Source organism: Cygnus olor, chromosome 7 (genome assembly GCF_009769625.2).
Source record: "Cygnus olor isolate bCygOlo1 chromosome 7, bCygOlo1.pri.v2, whole genome shotgun sequence".
Lineage (NCBI taxonomy): Eukaryota > Metazoa > Chordata > Aves > Anseriformes > Anatidae > Cygnus > Cygnus olor.
The window spans coordinates 7,398,101-7,422,391 of NC_049175.1; the positions used below are offsets into that span (position 1 = coordinate 7,398,101).

General features: G+C 39.7%; 2 protein-coding genes and 1 long non-coding RNA gene across 13 annotated transcripts in view; 1 reads left to right on the plus strand and 2 right to left on the minus strand.

The window, feature by feature from the left end:
* Positions 1-324, minus strand: part of BMPR1A (bone morphogenetic protein receptor type 1A) — a 79,784-nt gene extending 79,460 nt beyond the window's left edge. Inside the window, 1 exon segment of the mRNA XM_040563371.1 lies at positions 186-324. The gene's annotated coding sequence lies outside the window, so the exon portion shown is untranslated.
* A 207-nt stretch (positions 325-531) lies between these two features.
* LOC121072976 lies at positions 532-7,619 on the plus strand. The gene is made up of 2 exons (XR_005821450.1): positions 532-909; positions 1,311-7,619. It is a non-coding gene; the product is annotated as an uncharacterized LOC121072976 (long non-coding RNA).
* A 2,185-nt stretch (positions 7,620-9,804) lies between these two features.
* Positions 9,805-24,291, minus strand: part of LDB3 (LIM domain binding 3) — a 121,687-nt gene continuing 107,200 nt past the window's right edge. For 9 of the 11 annotated variants that reach the window (XM_040563362.1, XM_040563365.1, XM_040563356.1 and 6 more), the window contains 5 exons: positions 22,146-22,446; positions 20,753-20,933; positions 17,925-18,045; positions 16,373-16,488; positions 9,826-14,318 (listed from right to left, as the gene is read on the minus strand). In XM_040563362.1, the coding sequence (XP_040419296.1) occupies positions 14,229-14,318; positions 16,373-16,488; positions 17,925-18,045; positions 20,753-20,933; positions 22,146-22,446 (809 nt within the window). In that variant the 3' untranslated portion in view covers positions 9,826-14,228. Of the gene's footprint in view, positions 14,319-16,372; positions 16,489-17,924; positions 18,046-20,153; positions 20,406-20,752; positions 20,934-22,145; positions 22,447-24,291 lie in introns of those variants that run through there. The other 2 variants (XM_040563354.1, XM_040563364.1) reach the window with 2 other exon arrangements.

Here is a 24,291-nt window from a genome sequence, read left to right on the forward strand (position 1 = left end):
TGGCGGCCGGCAGGGCGGCCCCCGGGCCCCCGCAGGAGCCGTCCCGGGCCGCGGGCAGCGCCCCCAGCGCCGCGGCGGGGCGGAGGCGGCCGATCGGCGGCGCCGAGGCACAGGGACGGGACGGGACGGGACGGGACGGAGCCGGGGCGCTCCGCCGGCACCCGCGGCCGCGGCCCCGCACTCACCGTCGCTGCGGGCTCCTCATCCTCCGCGGTCGGGGTGCGGGCGGACGGACGGAGGCTGCCGCTGCCCCGCAGGCCGCGCCGGGGCCCCGCGGCTCCGCCGAAACGGGTGCGCAGCGGCGGCCGCGCTTCGGGACGGGTCGGGCCGGGCCGGGCCGGGGGGAGGAGGCGGGGCGGGGCGGGGCGGGGCGGGCTCGGCGCAGGCTCGGTGCCGGGCGGGCGCTCCCGGCGCGGGGCGGGGCCGCGGCCGGCCGCGTGCACGGCGCGAGGGAGGGAGAGGGGGAGCGGGGGCGCGCGCAGCCCGACGGCCAACGGCCGCCTCGCGCCGCCCCCCGCCCTCAGGCGGTGGCTGAGGGGCGCCGGGCGCGAGTCCTCCCCCCGCCCGTGGCGCGCGGGGCGGCCGTTGGGTGGCGGCCGTTGGGGCCCCTCAGAGCGGCGGCGGCGGCCGCCCCGCTCCTCCTCCTCCTCCTCCCCCCCCTCCGCGTCCCTCCCCACGGGCTCCCCGGGATAACGTTGGCCGGGAGGAACCGGCCGGGCCTGCTTTTCCTCCCCCGGAGCCCCTCCTCGGGCGGGAGCGCGGGCCGCGGCCCAACGCCGCCTCAGCCGGCTCGGCTCGGCGCTGCGCCCCGGGCCCTGCCGCCCCCTCAGCGGGGGGCGGCCTGGGAGGAGCGGCGGAGGCTGGATGCGGCCGCCGGCTGGAGGAGGGACAGGCTGCCGGACCCGCGGAGTAGGTGGTGTAGGGGATGAGTACGGCAGCTTGTGTTTGAAGCGAGTTGGGGGCCTGCGTGCGAGGTCGGGCGGCCGGCGAGCAGCTGCGTGTGGAAAAATGAGGGCCTCGAACGAGCCTTTTGGCTCTGTGGAAAAATAGCACTGAGAAGCCTGGCATTCCAGTGCCTCTATGAGGGATGAGAGTGCCGCTGCAAAGAACAGAATTATTTGCTTTCTTCCATTTCCTTTATCTCTAAAGGAATAAGCCCGGTTAGTTAGATTGGAATATATTATAACTCGTGCAATGAGCTTCTTTGCTCGCTGATAAGGTTGCTAAAGGCCATAATTTGCATTGCATTTCTAAGCTCCTCATCATTAGGGCAAATTACCAAAGTAACAATTTGTCTGTCTGTCTTCAAGGGATGTCTCCCAAGAGCAGCGCAGAAGGAGCCTTAATGACAATATGCCATATGACAAGGAGGCTGCACAGTTCCCACCCTGCCTGCTGTTTTTAATCCTTCACTCAGCAAAGTGGCAGCGGTTGTGTTGTTGACATGGTCTTGCCTTTCAGTTGTCCCATTACATGGTTCTTCTGCATCAAGAACTTTGTACGCGAAGCCAGCTATGGGGGTATATGGATAACAAAAACCTACTGACTTTCCCTTTGCTGTAGCCCCAAACACCCTTTAATCATCAGCAATTGCTAGTGTCAAGATGCCTGCCCAGATAAACTGTTTCTAGAGAGTAACCAATTGGGAAGCAATCTCCCTCACAGATGCCAAACAACCACATGTGCTTATATTGTGGGAAACGCTGGTTTGCTCACTGTGACGGCCATTCCGCAGTCCAGCTCCAGTTTGCGTGCTAGTATCAGATAGGATCTGTGTTGTGTACTCCACTCCAGAGATGGCACCTCAGCGCTCTCACATTCACTATAGTTCACATGCATCGTACGCACAGATTGTTAGGCAAGTGCTTAGCCTGCACACCGTCCCATATAGCAAAACAAAAGAGGAAATGTAATTTCAAACCTATCACCTTTGCAGACTCTTTTAAAATGCAGGCAATTAAAGGCACATCTAGTAACTGTAGGTGGCCAGATACTACAGTGAGCAACATTTACAAATACAGGTCTTGCCTTACTAGACTTTTGGAAAAAAAATTCTGATGATGCAGAAAAATCCATTGGTGTCGAAAACAAAGACAGCCTGCAAGAAAGAAAAGCTCACGGTGTTCATGCCAAGCAATACAGAACTTGTATGCTTATGTTTATAATTTCAAAGGAAAATATGAGTCTGCTGTTCCTCCACTCTGTCTACTATCAGATTATAGCAACAGAATAGACACTCAATATGGAAGAAGAATGCAACATGCGTGTGTGTACTCCCAAGCAGAACCAAAGCTGTTAGAGCTAGCATCTCTTTAAATAATAATCTGCGTGGTAATACAGTCCTGGGCTTCTCAGATGTTGGATAGTGATTTGAATCCAGCGAGCCTGGATTCAGCAAAAGCCACTAGCCTTGAAAGTTGTTTGACAAAAACAAATCTATTTCGAACCTTGTACAAAATAGATCGTTTTCAACCAATTTCTGATAAATAAATTTGCAAATCACAGAAGTTACTGGCTCAGCTGCTACTTTTTAAGGCACTCAGGCACTGAAGTGATATCACTCAAGTGATAGCCCCTGTCAGGTCAGAAGTAATGTTGCTGAGGATGAGGTTTGCATCGCCATGCCAATGTGTCTTTTTGCTGCATTAGTAAGGAGTATCGGGCTGTGTAAATACTAGTCTTAATCACAAAATAAATTTAGTAAAAGTAAACTACGTTATCATAATATATGGGCTGTAGGAGACAGAGCTGAAGCTTGATGTAAAATGATGAATCAGAACAACCTTAAAAGGTATTTGGATCACAGGATTGTGAGGGATGTCTAATGAAACATCGCGTGGAAAGTACTGGTATCTTTCAAAACAGTGCAGGACTTACAGTATGGTTCCAATTTTGTGTAGGTATAAACTGGTTTTTTAAAACGTATGGATTAACAACAAAAGTATGAAAACAATGTGTTTAGACTAAAATTCCGCACTGACAGTCATACAGCTGTGTGAGAAGAGGGGATTGCTGGCCAATGCTGAGACATTCGACCTGGTGATGCAAGAGCCTAGTTGTATTTCCCCTAATGAGAGTAACTGTGAAAATTTAACCTCAGATTTTTGTCAAGGATAACACGAAGAATCAAACCTGTTTTGCTCTGTTTACCTTGCGGGATAGGTAGAGATACCTGTTTAAATCAAAGACGAATACTTTAGGTGATAGGCACTCAGAAAGACGCAGGATTCCAGTCAGCTAGTTATCAGTAACAGACATCTCACCTGGTCAGGATTTAGGAATCTGCAAAAACTTGGACACGTCAGGTTTTGGTAACATGAGGTATTTATTTTGTTAATGGAGCAACACTCATAGACACTGCAGTCAGAAAATCTGAAAATAAACGTGTTCATTCTACATTTGGCCAGGATGGGCTGTGGAAGCCTAGCATGAAATACAGAAAGAGCAGTTCAAGACTGTCAGGATGAAGAGAGCTGTATTACAAAAATAAAATCATGATTTTTGGATAGCCTTCCAGCTGCTTTCTTTGTCATTTCCTCTGCAGAAATTTCTTACTAGTTCTTGGAATCACTTGGGAACTGCAAATCTTAAATATCAAAAGAGATTTAAGAACAAAGGCGTATGTATAGGTAGAAGGTCATTCATGTGATAGGACATTATCTTTGTAGATCCTTCTTCACTTCAGTCTCTGGAATTCATCTCTCTAAAATCTGTGGTCCAAATGCATTTTTGAAAACTGTTTGCAATTAGATGAGTGCTTCTTTGTTACTGTTACCAAAATAAATATTCCATGTTACATATTAAGAGAATGTTACCCTTCAGACAGGGACACAATTTTTTCACTTTAAATGATGTGAATTTGGCTTTGCCTTTTTCCAGAATTGTTTTACCTGAAAACACATTCTTTTGATTATAGATTAATTGAGCTGTCTATTAGTTAGACATGTCATGGGTTGTATTAAGTGTTTTAAATGTAAGCATAATTAATTTGATAAGGCAGAATTAAACAATCTGTGAGGGAAGGTGTTTTGCAAAAATTTGTGCTCATGAAGCACTGATATTAAAAAGGAGGAAGTATTCATCAGCATTGCAAGCCCCGGGGAACCTTCAGCCCAAAAGGCGTGATGTGGAACCGAGCATGGGGCAGGACTGGAGAGCACTGGGAGAGACTCCAGAGAGTGCCAGCTCAATGTGCAGAGCACAGGCGGGAGGAAACAGGAAACTCTTCCCACAGTGAAGCACTTGGTGTATTCCAGGGTTCCTTCTTGGTCTCTGCCAACCAGATTCTTCTTTAGCCTTGTGCACGCAGACAGCGAGGAAGGAGGACATAAGAGCTGTCTGTACCTGTGACATGCCTTAGGCAGCTGCTGTAGGATGCAAATGGATTCCTTAATGAGCCGTGTAGTAGGGACCACAACTGCATCTTGCCACGGGTGTAGTAATGGGAGTGTTTTGCCTGATTTTACAAGTGCTTTAGGAGACATTTTGCAGTCAAGAACCAAATTTCCTGTTGCTTTTTCTTTTTTTTTTTTCCTTTCTATGCCGTGTTGAGCTTCGTGTTTCTGTTTTTTCTTGTTGTTGTTTTGTTTTTTTGAGAGCTAGGAATATGTTTTCCCCTATATGCAGGCAAATAAAATCTAGAAAGTCTTCATTTGCTCTGACAAGATTAAGTGTTTAGGGTTAGAGTCTAGTGCTGATTTTTAAAATGACATTCAGAATTAACTGCCACTCTGCAGTGCCAAATGATCTGCAAGGAAGCTTTAATTATCAGCTTCTCTCTGAGAATATTTATAATACGTTAACATATATCTGCTTCTCTACCTTTTATTGTAGGAGGCGTTTGTTAGTTACAAGTTTGTTACAAGTTTGGGTAATCCTTAGATCCAAAACCATATCCTATTAGCTTTTCTCCTATTGATGCTGAGGCTTCAACTCTTCAAGACTTTTTAACAAATTATTCAGTTCTTGACCACTGCCCTTTTCAGCTACAGAAACCGAATGCTAAAATAGAAAATGGTTTTTAGCCTGCTGTTAAACAAGGAGAACTCTTTATAGTACAGAGAAATGTCTGTCTTGATATAACTTTGTCCTCAAGAGGTGTGGATTCAGGCAGCTTTGTTGCTGGCAGCTATGGTGGGTAGTGTTGGGATTTGCAAAGAGGGACATTTACAGAACTGAAAATGTTATGTTCCAAGGTTGTTAGAATGAAAGAGATCTAAATCCTATACAAAACAAATGAACCAAATAATTATAATTAACCATGAATGCATCACCAGTAAATAAGAAGAAATGCAGCAAAATACTCTCATTTACCTCTTTTTTTCCATACTCTCACACAAACAATATAATACAGGTCCTACTAAATCAAAAAGAAAAAGATATGCTTTTATTTCAGTCACAGCAGCCACCTAATAAATCTAAAAATATGTAATGAAATTAAAAGCATAGAAATTAAGCTTTTCTCCCTCAGTCTTGAAGATACTTGAATATGCACGGGAACTTGAACAAGTTTAAAAAAAAATCACGTGCAACTAAAAGAAACTCCCGACAAACAATCTGTAACCTCCTTTGCTTCCAGTGAGAAATGGCCTGTGTCTGCAAATCTCTGGATTTGGCAGCTATACCTAATTCAGTTCAAACTCCCACTGACATCAGCAAAACATTACCTGATTAGGAATGCAGGATTGGATCTAAGATAGTAGCATATTAAAATGCCATTATAAATTCAAAAGCTACTACCCAAAATATAAAATGTTCAAAGCAATTGAACAGCTCTCAGCGTACACGTTCAAAATGCTAAACAATAGTAGCTATTGCACGTGTGACCATCAGGAAACGCAGCTGTGCTTCTTTGTGTTACAATTAATTGCTTCCGTTGTATATAAAATTGAAAGTATTGGTACTCTGGGGCGGAAAAAGGATATCCTGATACACTGCTCCTGTTTCCTTAGGAAGACCTATTACTGAACCTTTCACCATTAATCCAGTTACAATGAATTATCCTGTGATGAATAAAGGAAGGGTAAATTGGGTGGTTAATTGTAATGTTAACGGCACTTTCTCTCTACGTTTTCACACTCTTACATTTATATCTAACTTTACTCTTTTCACATGTGCCCTCTTTGATAGCAATGGTTCACTTTTAAGTAGTGGAACTTAATAATGAAAAGTCCAAACCAAACATTTGGCTTGAAGATTGTTCCTTTTTCTTTTAATGTTACTAGATCAGAAGAAACCAGAAGACTTTGTCACCGTTCGTTAGCAGGATGAGTAAAAATCTTCTCAGCTTAAGTTTTTGTGGCCAAATTCTCTGAAGCTGGCACACAGAGATGTAATTTATATCCTTCTGTGCCAATAAAGTTCCCGAAGCTGGAGGGGGATGGGATGAGAAGTCTTACCCAGAGTTAGGAAGCAGTAGTAACAGCCCAGCATTTCTGTTATGCGCTTTTTTTTTTTTTTTGGTGAGAACTATGTGAGAGTAAAGACTGTTTGAGGTTGTACAAAATAGTGCAGATCTGGTCCCTAGTGATATATGCTGCCCCCAAACTTTAATATCTACTTTTTAATAACACTGAACTTTTCTTTGTAGGGAGCTTCCAAACAGAGAGCAGCTTCTGTGATGGCTTAGAAAATCAGTGAAGTCTCCAACAGCCACATAAGTCTATAAAAGGGGGATAATGTGTTTTGTATTTGCTACTAAGAATTTAATCTGTCAGGATGTTCCCCCTAACCATACGCATGCATAGGTGTAAGTAACACCAGCCTGTTTAAAATCCATAAGATGTGTAACATCACCAAATAAGTGACGTGGGGGAATAGTGGAGTCCTTCAACATGAGCACAAATAAATTCTGCCAAATGAACCGAAATCTTTGCAAATTTGAATTCAGTCTAGTCAGGGTCATAGAAAAGTAATCGCAGAATGCCAACTCAGAAGAGCTGCCATTGCAGAAACTGGTCTACATAATACAGATGGCAGAAAATCATCATCCACATAAAATACAGTTGTATTCTCCTTCTTTTGCTGCAGCAGCTGGCACTGGAAATACTGTCTCAAAAGCTAACTGTGCTCTGTCATTATTCCATAACTAGAGTTTAGATTCAGGTATGCTATATTTGATGTGATAGCTAGAACCTGAACCCCTCTGGCTAGGACTACCACATTTCTTGCAATGATTTTTTGGCCACAAGTATGTGCAGTGTAGCATAGATGCTGTGTAATGTACATCCAGTAAAGCAGAAACTTTCGGTAAGTGTCATATATATTGTGTATCCACAATAAATCTCAGTAAATCTGGTATTTCCAGGATGCATTAGGCTGAGTACATTTCCACTAGCTTCACAGCACATTACTTTGCTTCCTACCCCAAATTATTACACAGCTTGCAAGCATGTGTAACAGTAACTCAGTTCAGGTTTCCACATGTGCAGAAAACATAGACAAATTTATTACGTCCTCAGAATCAGCACGGGATAGAATTTCCCGGAAGAAAAAGAAAAATGGTCATGGAAGATGCAGGCCTACCACTGGCATTAGGTACTGCAGAGCAACATCTGGTTGTGAAATGTATTTGTTTTTTGTTTATAATGCATAAATAAAGTTCTTACTTGTCATCTGAAGTGGTGTGTTTTTTATATGAAGCCAGATTTTTGAAAGCGTGCCCTCCTTTCTGCTCCCATATCTCCCATGCTATGCCAAGTCTAGAGGAGCTCTCTCGTAAAGCACAAATACCTGACAACAAAAGCTAGGTCTCTGAGTGCATACAGTTTAATGCTTTATTATTACGCTACGTATAGTGAATGGACTATACGACTCCAACAATTTAGGCTGAAATACTGCAAGTATAAAATGCATCCAGTTAAAGGGAGCCAGAGACTCAATTCTGAGTAGAGTCTCCTGTTTCAATTCACGCACGTGTTCCATACATGAATTTATGCATGGTTGCATTCATCAGCATTAAGATGTCTTTAAACCAAGCTAAACCTTGGTCCCAACACTGTTTTCCAGTCTATGTATGATTAGATCTTAAAATTAATAAAATACTGTAAATGTTTCTTTTCTTCTGAAATGAGAGCCTTTGAGATTATGGATATAGATATTTATAAAGCTTCCTAGAAATCCAGAGCAACCCCTATAACGCACCATAAGAATAAAACATTCCATAAGAACAGCAACTTTCCTAGCTTCCTGGTAGCAAGCTGTATTCCTTCCACAAGGACCATCACCTTTATTAAACTGAAAGTTATATTTTTCTTTTTAATGTACATCTCGTAATTAAAGGAAAAATAAATAATAGCTTCAGTTTCAGAAAGACCTCAACTCTTTTTCAGTAACACTGCACATAGTTAGCAGAAAAATTTCCATAACATCTTTGTCATTAATGAAAATAATCTGAATTCTAAAGTAGCAAGATTATAAAATATTTTACAGTAGAGGAAGATGTATTAATGACACTTTATGCATATTTATTGATTATTCCCTCACAGTTAAAATCTGGAAAATTTTAAAGGAAAAACATGTTCAAAGGGTTAGTTTCTTATAAAAAAAATCAGTTAGTGCTTATTACACAGAAAAATCGTGTGACTCAGTCTGACAGTCCTTATTAATACATTTGTTTCTGTTTTCTTTTGATACAATCTTCCTAAGAGAGGAGGAACTGTATTTTTAACAGATATCTAAGGGCATGTTTTATATGCATACGGCAAAGAATTTGTGCCTGAATATAATCTGAATCTCATCCATAACTCTCTGATTTGGCCGAGAGAACAAAGCATTTCATTGTGCATTCAATAATGGTTTCAGCAATCTCATTCACACATTCCTTTCTTTCTTAATCAACAGAAACTGGCAGAATTTAAGACTCATTATTTAGGGGGAAAAACAATGCCAAAGCCTATAGTTTTGAAATCACCATTTTCTTCAGAGCAAAGTATAATCTCTCTTCTATTAAGAAGCTCTTAATGCAACACCTGTCAAGCTATTTTGAACCATGTCCTTCTCTAATGAACTTTGCTCTGTTCACTTTTTGCACCCTATTAGCTGGCATAGTACTGTGCCTCTATTGCTTCCACTTCCTACAGCTGAACTCTCCTGGGATCATGGTGCACTGTTTAGGCACAAATGGCTAGTGCAAAGGTTAAAGGTCAGAACAGACAATCTGGAAAAACAGCAATTCAGAACTGACAGCAAACTGGGTACATTCTAGTCATTCTTATGAATTGTGTTTTACCTTAAGCACACTGTAAACAGAAATTATGGTATAAAATAAAATCAGAGTGTGCAAAGTTGCAATTCCTTACGCTGTACTTTGAAACGCCATCGAAAGCCAAGTCTGTCCATTTATTATCTAAGTTTTTAATTAGGTTTAATATAATTAGTTGTACCTTTAAAAATACCGCATGCCTGAGGGGTGTGGATTAGGAATGCACAAAATGGCTGTTCTAATAAGCCATGCTGCTATACGAAGATATCCTTTCATTTGGAAGTACTTTTTGGCACTAGAGTTCAATGAGAACATTTAAAGCATTTTGTATATTATTTAAAGTCACTTCTGCTAAGAAACGGAAGAACACCCACCTGAATTTAGGCAATCAAACTTTGTTCTCAGATGCATCCATGTAACCCAAGACAGAAGCTACCCATTCCTTGTAAAGTTACTATAAACAGTAGTTGTTGACACAATAAGGTCTGTGAATATACAAGTCGTGCTAAGTTACAACATGTACTGTTAGTACACTACATCTTTTAAGCACACTAACATTTGTTTAAAACAGCATAATTTGGTTAATAAAACATTCAAGACTGATATACAATAAAGTTCAAACCAATGCTTTTACTTTTATTTTCAAATCTGAAGTAGAGAATACAACCTTGTATACGCTTTCTTGTCGGTACTACATAACTAAAAGCTGTCAGCTGTTCACATGCCATATTAATAAATATACCCAAATCATAAACCTTTAAATGTATTTGTACATTTCTTTTATTACTAGACTGTTTTATTCATGTTGGCACAGATAATCCATGCAGAGTACAGTTACTCACACCTCATAAACCATGCTATATTCTGTTTCTGAAATAACTAGGAACTTAAGAAAAATATGTATCTAAAAGCAAGGGCACTTGTGGCATCAAGTTGACATGTCAATATTTTATAAAACCTAGACTTCTAGTATGATCACTGCAGGCAGGAAATCACTCAGTTTCAAATTCCAATGTTTATAAATACTAAACAGATTAATATCTGCTACCTGGAGACAAGTATTGCCAATAAATACTAGTGTGCCCAGCATTAGACACTAATAAGTGTGTTCAGTGCTGTGGACATTCACATTATTAAACATAAATATGAATAGCCTTTAACAAAACATTTCACCCAAAGTGCTGACCACTGAAGGACCAAAGTAAAATACTTTTCCTTGTTTTAAATTAATTTTAGAAATGTGCTATGTGTGAATCCAATACACTAAAAACTAACATGTAAAAGAAGTCAGGTCAGTGTTCTGCTTTTTTTCAGATAATAAAAGCAAAGTCTTCTTTGGAAATGTTTAATTTACTCTTTTCTGCAAAAACAGCAGAAAAAGAGAAAAAGCATTAAGATCATTTTTGAAGCCTCTGACTGAAAAGAAACTGAACACTTTTTAATTAGATAAAAGACAGCTTCTTATTTGATCATTCAGAGGTCCAGGATCTTTATTTTATTATGTAAAGTCCCATGTTAATTAGAATGAATATAAATATTTAGAGGAACTTACGACTTATCCCAGGCATCAGTTACAAGACATAAAACATAAACAAGTACACATTATTCATCTTGCAAACACTATTTTTGTACAGCATTTATATTCAGTGATAGTTGCAGGGCCCTATTTGGAATTACAGATCTATCTATGCATCTTCCCCCCCATATCACAAAGGTGAGATGTGGCAGAAGAGTATCAGCAGTTAGGTGGGATTCTACCCCTGTGAAAGTTAAAATACTGTACTACTATTCACAAATTTCTGGTTCGCATATGTGCAAAAAATATATTTTATTATAGATATCAAGGGCAGGTAAGTGGATTGCCTACTTTTGGACCATATTATGAAGCAGCACAAGTCAAAACAGGATATTTATTACATGATAATCCTCAGGGTATCTCTGTTCTTCACTCAGAGATATCACTGTACCTCATACGGCGATATGTAAACTAGCTTTAATCTCACTTGCTCAGACACCAGCTGGAGTCAGGGCATGCGTTACAGTGCAGATTAGCTGTCCAAGGAAATTTTCAGGACTCTGTCAAGTTAGTACAGCTCCCACTGAAGTCTGTGCTGCTACATTTTCTCTGTTGGGACTCTGCAAGCTAGCTCAGCTATACTTACACATATTGCATTCACCCTTCTGCACTGCTGACTTCAAAATTACTAGGTGGGATCCTGGATCTTTCTTGCTCACCCCTTCTGTATACATTCATATGTGAGCTTCTTGTACCCTAATTTCTTGCTACAAGACCTTTCCTTGACTGTAGCACATCATCCTAGCCATTCCTCCCTTTCACCCTCTGCCCCACCCCGAGTATCTAATATGTCAACTTCGTGCAACTGGCCTTATCTAGCTCTTCCCTTCCTCCAGCCCCAGCTTCAGTAAGGACTTTCCCGATCTCCTCTACGCCTCACCTTTCCACACCCAACTAGAGGCCTCCCAAGCCCCCACATTCTGGCTGCTGTGGGTGCTCTGCCCTCTCTGATCCAAGCCTCACTTCCTCTGCCCCTGATGGAAGTCCTCCTATGTCCCACACCACTGTGCACCTGAGCTCCGCACAGGCTGACCTGGGCCACTTCAGCTGGCAATCTCCTTGTAAACAGGGAGAAAAAAGGAGCAGTCCCAGCCTTGCAGCCTACCACCATCTCTGCACAGACTGTACCCCTGCCAAAGCTGCATCTGTTCCTCTCTGACCATCTCCAAAATGTTATGATAGAATCGTAGTTACAACCTTCACTCCTTAACAGTGACAGCAGAGGGAGCTTTTAGGGACACTGAGGGTGGAGAGGGAGGGAGACACACACACACAGATTAGATCATAAAACTCCTGAGGCGTCACATGCCCTAGTATTTTGTGTCCTGCCAAGGAGTCTGACTCCCTGTTTTGAGAGTCTGATGTTGATAGTAAGAGACTAGTCCCAGTCAGTGGGTAACACAGAAATCTGCCTACGGAGCATCTTCATTGCAGTCTTAGTATATAATATGCTGATACAAAAATTCTCTTAAATAATAGAGAATAATTCACACCATTTTGTTGATGGCATTCAAAAATTAAAAGGAAATATAGAATTGTCTCACAGTTTTAAAAAGGTATTTAATGAAATTAAATATGATTGATCATTATTTAATTTCCACGACTACAGTTAATTCTTCTGGAGAATATTATAAGCCCAGAGCTTTGGATTTTGTGATCAATGGAACCAGATTTAAACCAGCCCAGCACTGACTGAAAACAGAAAATGTGTTTGCTATAGAAAAACAAAAGGCTTTGCATATAATGTCGTAATTTTAGAATAATTCATGCGTAAAAAATCTGACCCTGTAGCACTCAGATCAGATCACTGCTAAGATCAGTAAGAACTATGATACCTACTGAATAAACTCAGGTCATACATGTCAGAATTGCCACAGGCAGTTTAGGTTGTTATTTTTTTCCAAGATGTGGACTGCCTCCAAGCTAACTTAGTTCACATTTTAGAACCCCAATTTTCTTCTATTTCCTCCTTCCCCCACTTCTCCCCAAAGCTTTGGATAGTTTTTCATCACTAAAAAGACCTATTTTCTTAAAATGGGCATTACCCATAGGAGGGAAAAGGCAGACAGTGCCAAGTCATTCCTGGTTACTCAAAACAGAAGGTACAAGAGGGTGCAGGTGGCACCAGAATGTGGCCCACAGAACTCAGCCTCAGCAATACTAATTCAAAACTGTCAGTACTACAAGCTGTCAACACACAATCACAATTCTCATTTAAACAAATTAATAAAACTTGAATAGTGATCAGGCTTTCCATTTTAAGTCCACTTTCTATTAGACATAACTGTTGTCTCCAATGCAAAAGTCATTGATATTTAAAATTAAAAATTCAAAATCATTACCAGTACTACAAGTATTGCTCTTCTGAAAAAAAAAAAAAAAAGTTTGATGAACGTTTGAGCAACTTGAAAGTTGTAGGATAGAGTAGGGAGCTTTTGCAAGCTATTTACCACTTCCTAGTTGTAGTAAATGGAAGTGAATCATCATTGTTAATCAATGTGAAGATCCAGATGTAGATTCCAATTTCCCACTGATATCAATGGGAATTAGAAACCAAAGCAACTTTCCATATTTTTTTTTCCACAAGAGAAAAGGCAATCTGGTTTTGAATTAATAGCCATTTTTCCTTTTCAGCCAGCCCTATTCCATTCAATTTAAGAGCAAGCTGGAAAAGCCAGTTGTCCTTTTACATTATGATTTAAAAGTGAGGTATCTACCACCCACGTAAAAGCCCAGTGCACTAGCAAGGTTGACCCAACTTGCTTTTCTCAATCTTACGGGGGTGTGGAAGGAGTTAATTAATTCTGTTTCCACTTCATTCTCAAACTAAGTTAGTCATTGGCTCCTAGGCTTCCCAGCTACATATGCATTCAAGGCAAACTTCTTATTTTGAAAGAATCTAAAGTATTTGATGCTATGAGGTAGCACCACAACATAATGGAATAGCACACACTTTTCATAGAGAAAACCCTAGCCTATTTATTTCCCTTTGAAAGCTATGGCCTTTGGTTCTACATACTATTGTTCATGTAGCACTTACTCATTCTTTGTAGGAAAGAAAATGAGTTGTTATAAAAAGGACTTTTCCTGTTATTCTTAAACACTAGTGTGTGGTCTAAGCAGTAAAACCGCTGTGGGTAGTTCATTTGAAACTGTATTTCTATATTACATTTTATATTACAGGTTTTAATCCATATTTCTCCAAACTGCTGCACTAATAATCTATTTTCAAATGGACTAGTTCTTTTGTTTTTGATTATTCATTCAGTAGGTTTTTGTATGAACCATGCAAATGCATGTTCTGCTTCTAAGAAAGAGATTAAAATTAAACTTCAGAAGTATCAACTTCCTAGCTTTTACCAAGAGAAATGCTAGTCATGGATATCAACTTTGTAATTGCCCAGTTACTCATCACTTTTTCCCAACATTACTGACTTCCAGATCTTTTTTTTAAACATTGATGGCATGGGCATGTTTCTTGCACAGTGGCTTATCCTTCTTGGAGTAGAATGGTTGACCTTCCAAATTCACGTGGCATACCTAGAGTTAATAATAAACACAATCAGAAATCACAGAGGAAAAAAAGAGAGAGAGAGAAAGAGAAATGGAGAAAAAAGAAAGAGATGTGATTATCAATTTGAACTGTATTTTTTTTCTGCCCACACATTTCTTTGCCTATGTCTAGACAACACAATACAGAAGTATGTTTGATTTCCTGGGTCAAAGTGCACGCCCTGGCAGGTTTCCTACTCCATGCTGAAGTTAGGTCTTGGTTTGCATCAGCTCTCACCTCTGTATTTTCCTTCCACCACTATCCACTAAGTTCACTAGTTTCCATTAAGATGAAATCTGGACGCTTAACCGTCTTCAGCATGGCATATCCATAGTGCCTATGCAGACCTCAAGGAATAGTGGCACACTCAAGCATATGCAGCTGGCTCAGACTTTAAGACCTGGATTCTGATCCTTGTAATGTACAATTTTACAATTTTTAACAGCTCTGGTTAGCTACTGTGGCCCCAGGGGTACCACCCTGCCAGGGTACCAACAAATACTCATTCCCCTCGGTACTTTGTCCTGATATTGGTGTTTATGTGATCAAGGAATGAATCATTCAGACAGCTGATAGCACTGAAAACAAATTACTTCTTACCAGGTTCTTTTTCAACCAATAGAATTCACTGCCTGGCTGCATAAGTGCCAGCGTTGACATAAAGCATGTGAAAATGCATGGCTGAGGGCGGGGCAGCCCAGATTTAGATCAGTTTTAACTGCCCTGGAATTGTATGGATATCCACACAGGGCACAGCAACACCACTTGCAAGGTCAGAGTTAACCAGAACCACTTAAGGAAGTCAGTACATCAGAATCTAGGAGCAAGAATAATGACATTGTCCCAAATGCTTATGGCAGGCTTAAGACCTCAGTGATGTGCCATTTCATGTGGAAGGAAAACCATGTGAATGGATATAAGGAAAAGCATATCAGAAAAGGTCACTTGTTTATTTGCATATGACTTTTAGCTGACTGAAACTAAAATTAGCTCCTGCAAAAACAGCTGTGAGAACTGCATTAATGAAACAGATTTCACCTCTGCTAAAAACTGGGTTACTAATTAAATAAATACATAAGGATCCAGTTAAATGAACAAGCAAAAAAGAACAGGAAGTGTTCAGGTAAAGCGTCTTATAAGTGACTAATATCTGTTAGCTTGTGAAGGAAAATGGCTGTCTTGGTATTGCTTTCTATGTTAGAATTTCAAAGATATTTCCATATTCACAGAACACCATTGTGCTACTCGCTTCATGTACCCTTGAAAGACCGGTAGCCAGCTTAGCCTAAGATATTTATGAACATTTTTATACTTCCTCCTCTTCAACCTGAATTTTAAAGTTCAACAAATGTTAGAAATTCTCACTTGTGGTGTGGCCAACATACTATTTTTAGCTAATTAGATGTTCTAACTATTACTACCTTAGGAACAATATACTGGGGAGCAGCACAGCTGCATGAGATCTATATGAAAAGTACCATTTATCATACGGCTTTTACTACTTTGTGCGCATTGTGGGAATACGGCCACACTATACAGCTGTATGCACACCACAGTCTGAAGAGTGTGACCAACTTCTCTGTTCATTACTGTTCATTATCTCTAAACAGACTCCTTGTTGCAAGTTTCATCAAGCATTCTGAATGGAATTGTAAACTGTGCTGCTTTGTAAAATTATGGCTATCCTCTTCAGTATGGTTTTAATTTATTCTATATCCTGATTTATATTTATTTGGTAAATACTGGAAAGAATAATAGCAAATAGTGCTATATGTAACAGTACATACAGACTCTCTAAAACTGCATGCTTTATTAAAAAGCACTCACTTGTGATGGTCAAATTTAATAATTCTAATACAAGTTTACAGAGGAGAAGAGAAATGACTCCCATTCCACTCCATCTGCAAGTAAAAAATGAAATTCAATCCCTCTGCATCCTCAGGCATATGTTAGTCATTTCTGCTTCCAGATCTTCTGATGTTACTTAACAACTTATGATAAAAGTATAAAGAAATGAGATAGTATTTGGTATAGAACCTACAGCACAAATGAAGCAGGTATCATGCCAAGTGTGTCCAAGGGCTTCAATGAATTTATCTCCAGCTTCAACAGGAAAATCACAGCCATGGCATTTTGTGCTGAACAAAGCAATATAATCTAAAAACAAACAAACAAAAACAACCAATTAATTTAGAACAAATTCTTTACCATAATCATATTACACCCAAGAGAAATAAAGTTTCCAGTGAATATTTTTTATTATTTTTGCCCAGAGTTTCGTACTACATTCAGTGAACCCCTCCCAAAATGAAATTTTAGAGCTGCTTTTTTCATTATTTAAATACAAATTCAGTGCAACACCCTATGTCAGTACAGAACTACAAGCTGTCATCACAAACACAGAGAACAAGCGTAAATAGTGCATGAAATTCAAAGTTATGTTTCTCACATTAGTTTTACATTAGCTTTAATGTATGTGGAAGCTATTTATACGGACAAATATGGTCATACAAAGCACAACCTAATGGCCAGTGAGTGTTAACTTTAAGGGTGGTGTAGAAGCATAGTTTAAGTTTCCATGAGTACATTTATTTCATCTATTTAATGTTGAAATGCTATGCTTTTTCTGCATTAAGAAAGAATGTTATAGAAACCCCATACTGGCTGCTTAATACATTTTTATTTTGAATATCATGTCCAATATGGAATTACCTTGCCTTGGAAAAGAATAGCAAAAACTCAAAAGATATATGGAATTTGTGAGAGAAATTAGAGGCTATGGGAAAACCTCCAACTTTAAAGGGTAGGTACCCAGTCATTCATGTTGTAGGATTTTCATTCTTCACTAAGAGTTACTCTGTTATGTAAAATTTGATTTGCACAACCATAAAGACTGCATCTCCAGAGAGACTAGGCCAGAAGCATGTTAAATGGATAAGGCTGAGCTTACAGTGGGAATACCAGTTTAACCTTTTCCTACTTCCTGACCCTGTCAGACAACTCATTTGCATGGCAAGCTCCAGTTATTAAACCATATTACTCTTTCTATACTTTCGGAAATCCTGACCTTTTCTGATCTTAGTTGGCAAGAAGCAGTTCATTTGTACCAGCACTCAAAAAGCAAAATCTGTACTACCATGTGTTGCACATCTGGGCAGAGCTCTTTTCATATGTTGATCAATTGTAGGGGGGAGTAGAAGTATTAAACAACTTAGTAGAGAAAATACGGGCAGCAAACCACACATACTGTATTGAAGCACTACCAGAAGAGTTTCTCGCCCCTGTAATAGGTAGCTTTCTGGTGAATAGAATCTACCAGGCAAGGTACGGGGACAGGAGCAAAAGCGGAGGGAGAGAAATGAAAGGTAAGGTGCTCTGGAACATAGAGGCAAAAAGACCAGCACTCTGCCAGTCTATCATAAAGTGGAGAAAAATACCAAGAAGGAAACATTTGTATATGCAGACAGTGGAAGCAAGATCCATTCTGGATGGGTAGCTGGTTTTATTTTATTCAGCAATTGCTTTATTCGTCTGTTGCTTCCATACAACATAAAGCACATGATTACTAAGCAGAAGTGTCCCGTTTGCCATACCTTTCTCACAGTATGGCTCTCCATCTTCCATGTGAAAGAGGCTATTCCCAAATGGCTTCTTACAAGCGGCACAGACAAAGCAACTTGTGTGCCAAGTCTGTCTTAGGGCATGCATCACTTCCTGTAAAACAAACGAAAATCTCCAGCAGAATAGCATGCACTGCAACTACCTACTGAAGAACAAATACAAGGCAGAGATGTTCTAAATGTTTAACTTCTATATCAGCCAGTTTCTCTCCTCAAAAGAAATTACTGTGACAGAAACTGAGCTCCTTTGGGAAGAGAGAGGAAATTGGACTGCAAACTTTCTAGAGCAATGTATTTGCCAAAAAGAAACAACATAGTTCAGCCAGCTGTTTGTATCAACATGCCTAGTTGCTGTAGCAGGAAATATTTTGCACAAAGATTTGATTTTTTTTCTCCATTGTTCTAACATTATGAACTCTTCGATACAAGAGTGTGATTTGTTAATTAAGTTTTAATGGACAATTTTATCTCTAAGACCAAGAAATGCATACAAGTGATAGGTGATTTAAGTCTGATGTTTTCAAAGCAACTTAGATTATGTACTCAATTCTTCAAGACTCTCACAAGAACTCTTTAAAAACTAACGTGAAAATGAAAATGAAAGTTCTTCGATTTTAATTTGTGATTAGTCTAAAAGAGTCCATATGTGTGTTCCTAGGCCATGTGTTCATCACAAAAAAAAGCAAAATCCCCGCAACTGACATTCTCTACAGAAAAAAAAGCTTGATTGTGTACAGGTCACAGTTTTTAAACATTTTTACACATGCTTGTGATGAACCATACTCTGTAATTGCAAACGCTGTAAAGCAACTGTAAGTCTCTTGTCACCAAAATGGGATGTCCTTAGACTCCTACCATGCTCAATTGCTTCTTCCTCCCCTACACAGATACCACGCTCATGAACAAGTATTTATGCGACTAAACCATGGAACAGACCTTTCTTTATCTGGCTACCTTAACCCTTAGCAGTTCTTCAGTCGTGTGCACAGCCACACAAAAGCTTATCCAACACCAAGAAATGGATAACACGGGATAGGAATAAATGATTGGAAGCAATGCAAGGGTTTAACAACTTCTGGCATGAATATCAGCTTACAGTATTCATGAACGTAAGTTACCCAAATTCGTATGTTCACCTGAACTCATGGATAGAGTCATCAGCCAGACTCTGACAAACCTCCTTTTTAGTCCTATCTATATAATATGCATCTTGAGCAGAAAAACCAGATTTTATCAGTTTCTTTTTTCCATCCAGTACAGAGCAATCTGTATTCATTTTTATGTTGTCATACAGAAGTCCTGCAAGTCCAAAAGCTGTTGTACTGAGCTCTGATGCATAGTTACCTGCTAATTTGTCAATTGTACTTGTGCCCAAGAGTATGCTTGACAGTGCATCTCTGTCCAGATGTCAAAGGACCAGATGCTCAACTGGAGTAATTTTATTTAGCTTTGTTAACTTCAGTGAAATATTGATTTAAAGCAGCTGAGAATCTACATCTAATTTTATGCTGCTTCTGATTAAATATGTAGATTCTGATTCTCTTTTGAGCAATTTTAAATCTCCATTGACTAAGACAGAAGGGACTGAAATCTATTTCCATGCTTTCAATCCAGTGAATAGGCAAAATTGTCTAATTTATGTTTACCATATATCTCATTAGAGAATCACCATTGAGATTCATTAACCTCTGTTACTGTTTGCAAAACAGTTATCACTGATAAATAGGTTTGGATCCATTTATGAACCTCACTGAGCTAAGAAGCAAAAAACAGATTGAGAAATCTTATTAATATAAATAGAGGCAGCTGGCATCTTTGCTATTTTCCTGATGAAAATCCATAATGGGGAACTGATTTGTGCCAGCATTAATTAGATAAGTTAAGTCAGTACTCTGCTGTAAAATTACTCCTACTGCTGCAGCAAACAAGACTTGGTTGGAGCCAGAGCTTCACCATAAATGTCTAAGACTGCCATCCCTAATTGGCAGTTGCAGAGAAAAGCAAAAGCATCTACTCTGTCAATACCACTATTTAGACAGATATCAAAAGATTACAGCTAAGCAGTAAATACCAGTGTGGTACTTCTTGCTTCCTCATTTAAGAGGTTCTTATCATATATTCGCTGTAACTCCATGCATAAACACACTGTTAAAAGTATCTTGTGGTAGTCCAGCCTCATTACCATCTGCAGTATGTGTAGAGCATGTTTAGTTGCATCTAGGCATGAGTATATTAAGAAAAAAAGAGGCATCTATTTTTGCCTTTCTGGAATTCAGATCTTTTTATTTACTCTTTATTTTCTTAATTAGAAGAGGTCAGCAGAATCCCTCTCAGCAGCTGTGTTGTTAGCTAACAGTGAGGTGCAGCAAGAGCAATCGGCCTCTTCAAGATTCCTGACTTCTCCATGGAGCTTTAGACTAAGTCTTGTATAAAAACATCCCTGTTCAAGTCCCTCTGACATAAAAATAAGGAAAAGATAGATAAGAGAAATATGCTGTATGTTCGATAGCAAAGGACAATCCAGAAAGTGTTATGTATTTACACCTGAGAGATGGTAATTGGATTACACATTCTAAGAGTTGAATAAAGTACAGAAATATCCCTGATTTTGGATACATAAAATTTGTTATAAAATATGTTTTTCATTCTGAAATTATCAACAGCCTAGGAAATTATTATCCAAAAGGGAAATAATTAAATATCTGCATTCATTGTCTACAGTCTAAATTATTTCTATTTTCAGTGACCCTATTTCTATTTTCAGTGAACCATGTAGCTGGAGAAATGGTTCTCTTGCTTACCCCCATGATCTTGGTGTGGCACCTGGCACAGGTTGGCGCAAAGAACTGCTCATAACAGCGCTCACAGTACACACTATTCTGCTCTTCCACAAAGCACATATCAGCCAAGGAAGTCTTGCAGTAAGCACAGTTAAATTCTTCTGGGTGCCAAGAGCGACCCATGGCGACCAAGAAAGGACCCCTGTAAACAAACATGATTTGTATTGAAAAGGTATTGAGTGATACTGATTACAAACCCATTTTGCTAGATACTGCATCCATGTATAAGAAGCAATGAAAAACTATGAAGGCACATATTTAAAAGAAAATATGACCAGAAATGGTACTTTTCACGATTATTACTAAAATACTTTGCCAACTGTTTAAAATATTTCATTATTGTTGAGACATGTATATTACATTTATAAACAACTGTTGGAAAAGTAGTCAATTGTTTTTGTATCTGCAAAGCTGTATGTGATCTTTGTGACCAGCTGCAAAGACAACAGGAAAAGACTGATGTATGTAAGACAGAAGATTAAGCTACTATTTGTAAGTATGAAAACGCAGGCAAATTTCCAAACCTACCCACCTACACCTCATGAGAGCTCCTGTCTCCTGCCTTCTTTTCATTTCAGAGACTGCTGCATCCTGCATGTACTAGAAGTGTCAGACTATCAGATGACAACTTGATGTTTTATTGTATGGAAGACAAGTTGGTTTTGGTGATTTACTCTCAATTGTAATTAGGTGTAGCTATCAGGATTTCATTCTTTTATTACTGGAGACTTTTTATTTCAGAATATATAAAAGGCGACAAGCAGCAGTTCCACATCACAAAACTAGCTCCTTTTAGTGGGTAAGACTGCATTAAACATGGTTTACTTCAAGTTGCTTAGCAGTCCACAGGGTAACACTGGGCACTAGTCCAGCAGAATGAATTGGGAGAGAAGGGAGAAGCATGCTATGAATCACTGGTAATAAAGTGTAGGCATTATCTTTCTCCAGACACAAAAGCAACAATTACATTTGGCTGCTGTTCCAAAATGATGTCTCATTCCTTTTCTCTCTACCATGCTCCCCTTGCCCCCCAACTCTCTCAACATAGTGGTATGTACCTCCTTCAAGGAGTACTGTAGGGACCAGAAATTTGTTTAAAAAACAAACAGTGATTTGCCACAGCATCTGTGAAACAAACAATTAGCATGTATAACTTTGCAGTGATAAAAAGTGAACCACACAATAGCTAAATGAGTTCTGGAAATGTTAAATTAATGAAGCAGACAACAGACATCCCTGCTGGGTAATTTAACTGAGTCTTAGGCTCTGGTACTATATATTAACATACAATAACCAGTCTCCCTGTGATATTTTCTTTTCTGCTTCATCCCTCTCCGAAACCTCATGACCTTACCGAATTATGCTGTTACAATGCCCACAAAGAGGAGTTCGGCTGCTGGCTGGAAAACGCTCAGCCCTCTGAATTGTTCCCCGGGCTATTGCAGGAGCCTGGGAAGAAGCTGAAACTGGAGATGGGTAAGCAGAAGTTGAGGCAGGAGATGGTACTGGAGCACCCCTTGGTAGGATGTTCTTTGTGATGGTGGTGGTGGTTTTTCCAGGTGCAAATTTCTGGGAAAAGGAGTCATCCGTTACCCAGGGAGGGCGGCTTGCAGGCTCAGTGTTGGCAGGGGTGTAGGAATGAACTGGTGCTGGTGCTGTTTTAAGTATGCCAAAAGAAACCAAGAAGTATTTTAAAGTCTTCTCTTCTGATAGCAAAACAATAACCAAAGGTTCAGATGACGATTAATTATAGTCTGTCCTATTATCATTCATTAATTCTGGACTGAAGCCAAGGATTTCAGCACAATCACTGGCTTTTAATCCATGTGCATTATAGAAATATTTGCCTACTGGCTTTTACAGATTTTATGGAAACCATTTTCAAAGATCTCTCTTCATTTTCTAATAGGAATGGATATGAGAATTTTGTGATAATTTAGAAGGCCGCTGTGTAGTCTGTTTAAGATAGGTTTAAAATTGAAAGAGCAGATCACGTAATGAAGTTTTGGACAGAATTCCCCATAATTTCAATAAGAAGTTATGCTGAAATTTTGATCTCATTATATGCATTAAAATGCAGTGTTTTCCACAGATGTCACTATTATTTATCATTTGTAGAAAGTTATACTCCTATTTTCTGAAGAAAAATAGGCTCACACGAAGCACAAAGATAGAGAGCACTGGAAGCAACAGTGAGGGAGCGAATTCAGCTCACATGACCAGCAAGACAAAGGCAGCGGCACTTAGAAAAAGGCCAGGCTTGTGGTTATAACCGATCTCAGTTCTGTTCTTGGCTCTGCCACAGATTTCCTGTATAACTTTGAGCAAAGTGTAGTATCTCTGTGCCTCAGTTCCCATGTATGAAATAGAAATATACTTCCTTTCTTCCACCCTTCGACTATCAGATAAAATCCTCAGCGCAGAGACTGCCTCTGTGTTTGTATGTACCAGGCTTTAATCTTGGGTGGAGCTTTATCACACAAAAATAAGCAGAAGCTAGAGCCTGTACATACTGAGTTTTCCCTTTGCCCTTGCTCTTTTCAAAACATCAGATCTAGCATTGTGTAGGACTGAAGTTACTGCCTGAGAAACTGCCTCACTTTGCCAAGTACATGAGCACTAAAAGCAGTTTTTCCTTTGCAAAGAAAACAAGTGAAGGATTGTCAGTCTGAGGAGGAACAGAAGCTTGGAGAGTTGAAGTGTTTTGCCCAAATCAGAGCGTGTGGATTTGGGAACAGAAGCCAGGTCTCCTGCACAGTAAATCACAGTGCCAATACAAAATTTATAATTTTAAGGGGCTTGCAGGTAAAAAAGCTTTTCTGAGCAAGAAAAGGTTTCAGAATGCAGACAGATCTCTCTGGACAAAAAAGTGGTGATAAGATTATGTTCTACTTAACATTCCTCCGTTAGTTCACACTCTACCACATAGAATAACATGAGCTGATTATTGGCATGCTTGAAGCAGATACATATGAATCTACTGGGATCACCCTAGTGATCTCTCATTTTATTCTTTTTATTGAGTTCACAGTTGAATATAATGCACCTTCTTGATAAAACTTTATTATACTACAGCATCAACAATTTTTCTGTTTCACAAAACTGTATCCCACCTTAGCCTGAGGCTTCTTTTTTCACTTGGGAATGGTAAACAGTATTTAAAGATTTCAGAACAGAGAGTTTATATCCAATCTCTTTAAACCCTGGGGCTGTTGCTATTTATGTACTATGGTATTAAGCTAGGCAAAATTATAAGGCAATATTTCATCTCTAATTGGTGAGTTCAAAAGGCTCCTACCTATGAGGCTCTGTAATTAAATAAGGTGACTTCTAGCTCACTCAGTTTTGTGAAAGGATTCTCCCTCCCCCAAGAGCCAATTCTTGTTCATGCAAAGTAAGACACTGTATACCACAGAGGGCTTAACAAAATGGTCAGATATTCAAAACCAGAGATCCAGAAGTGAATGCAGGCCAGGTGCCATTTTTATGTCTTTTTTTTG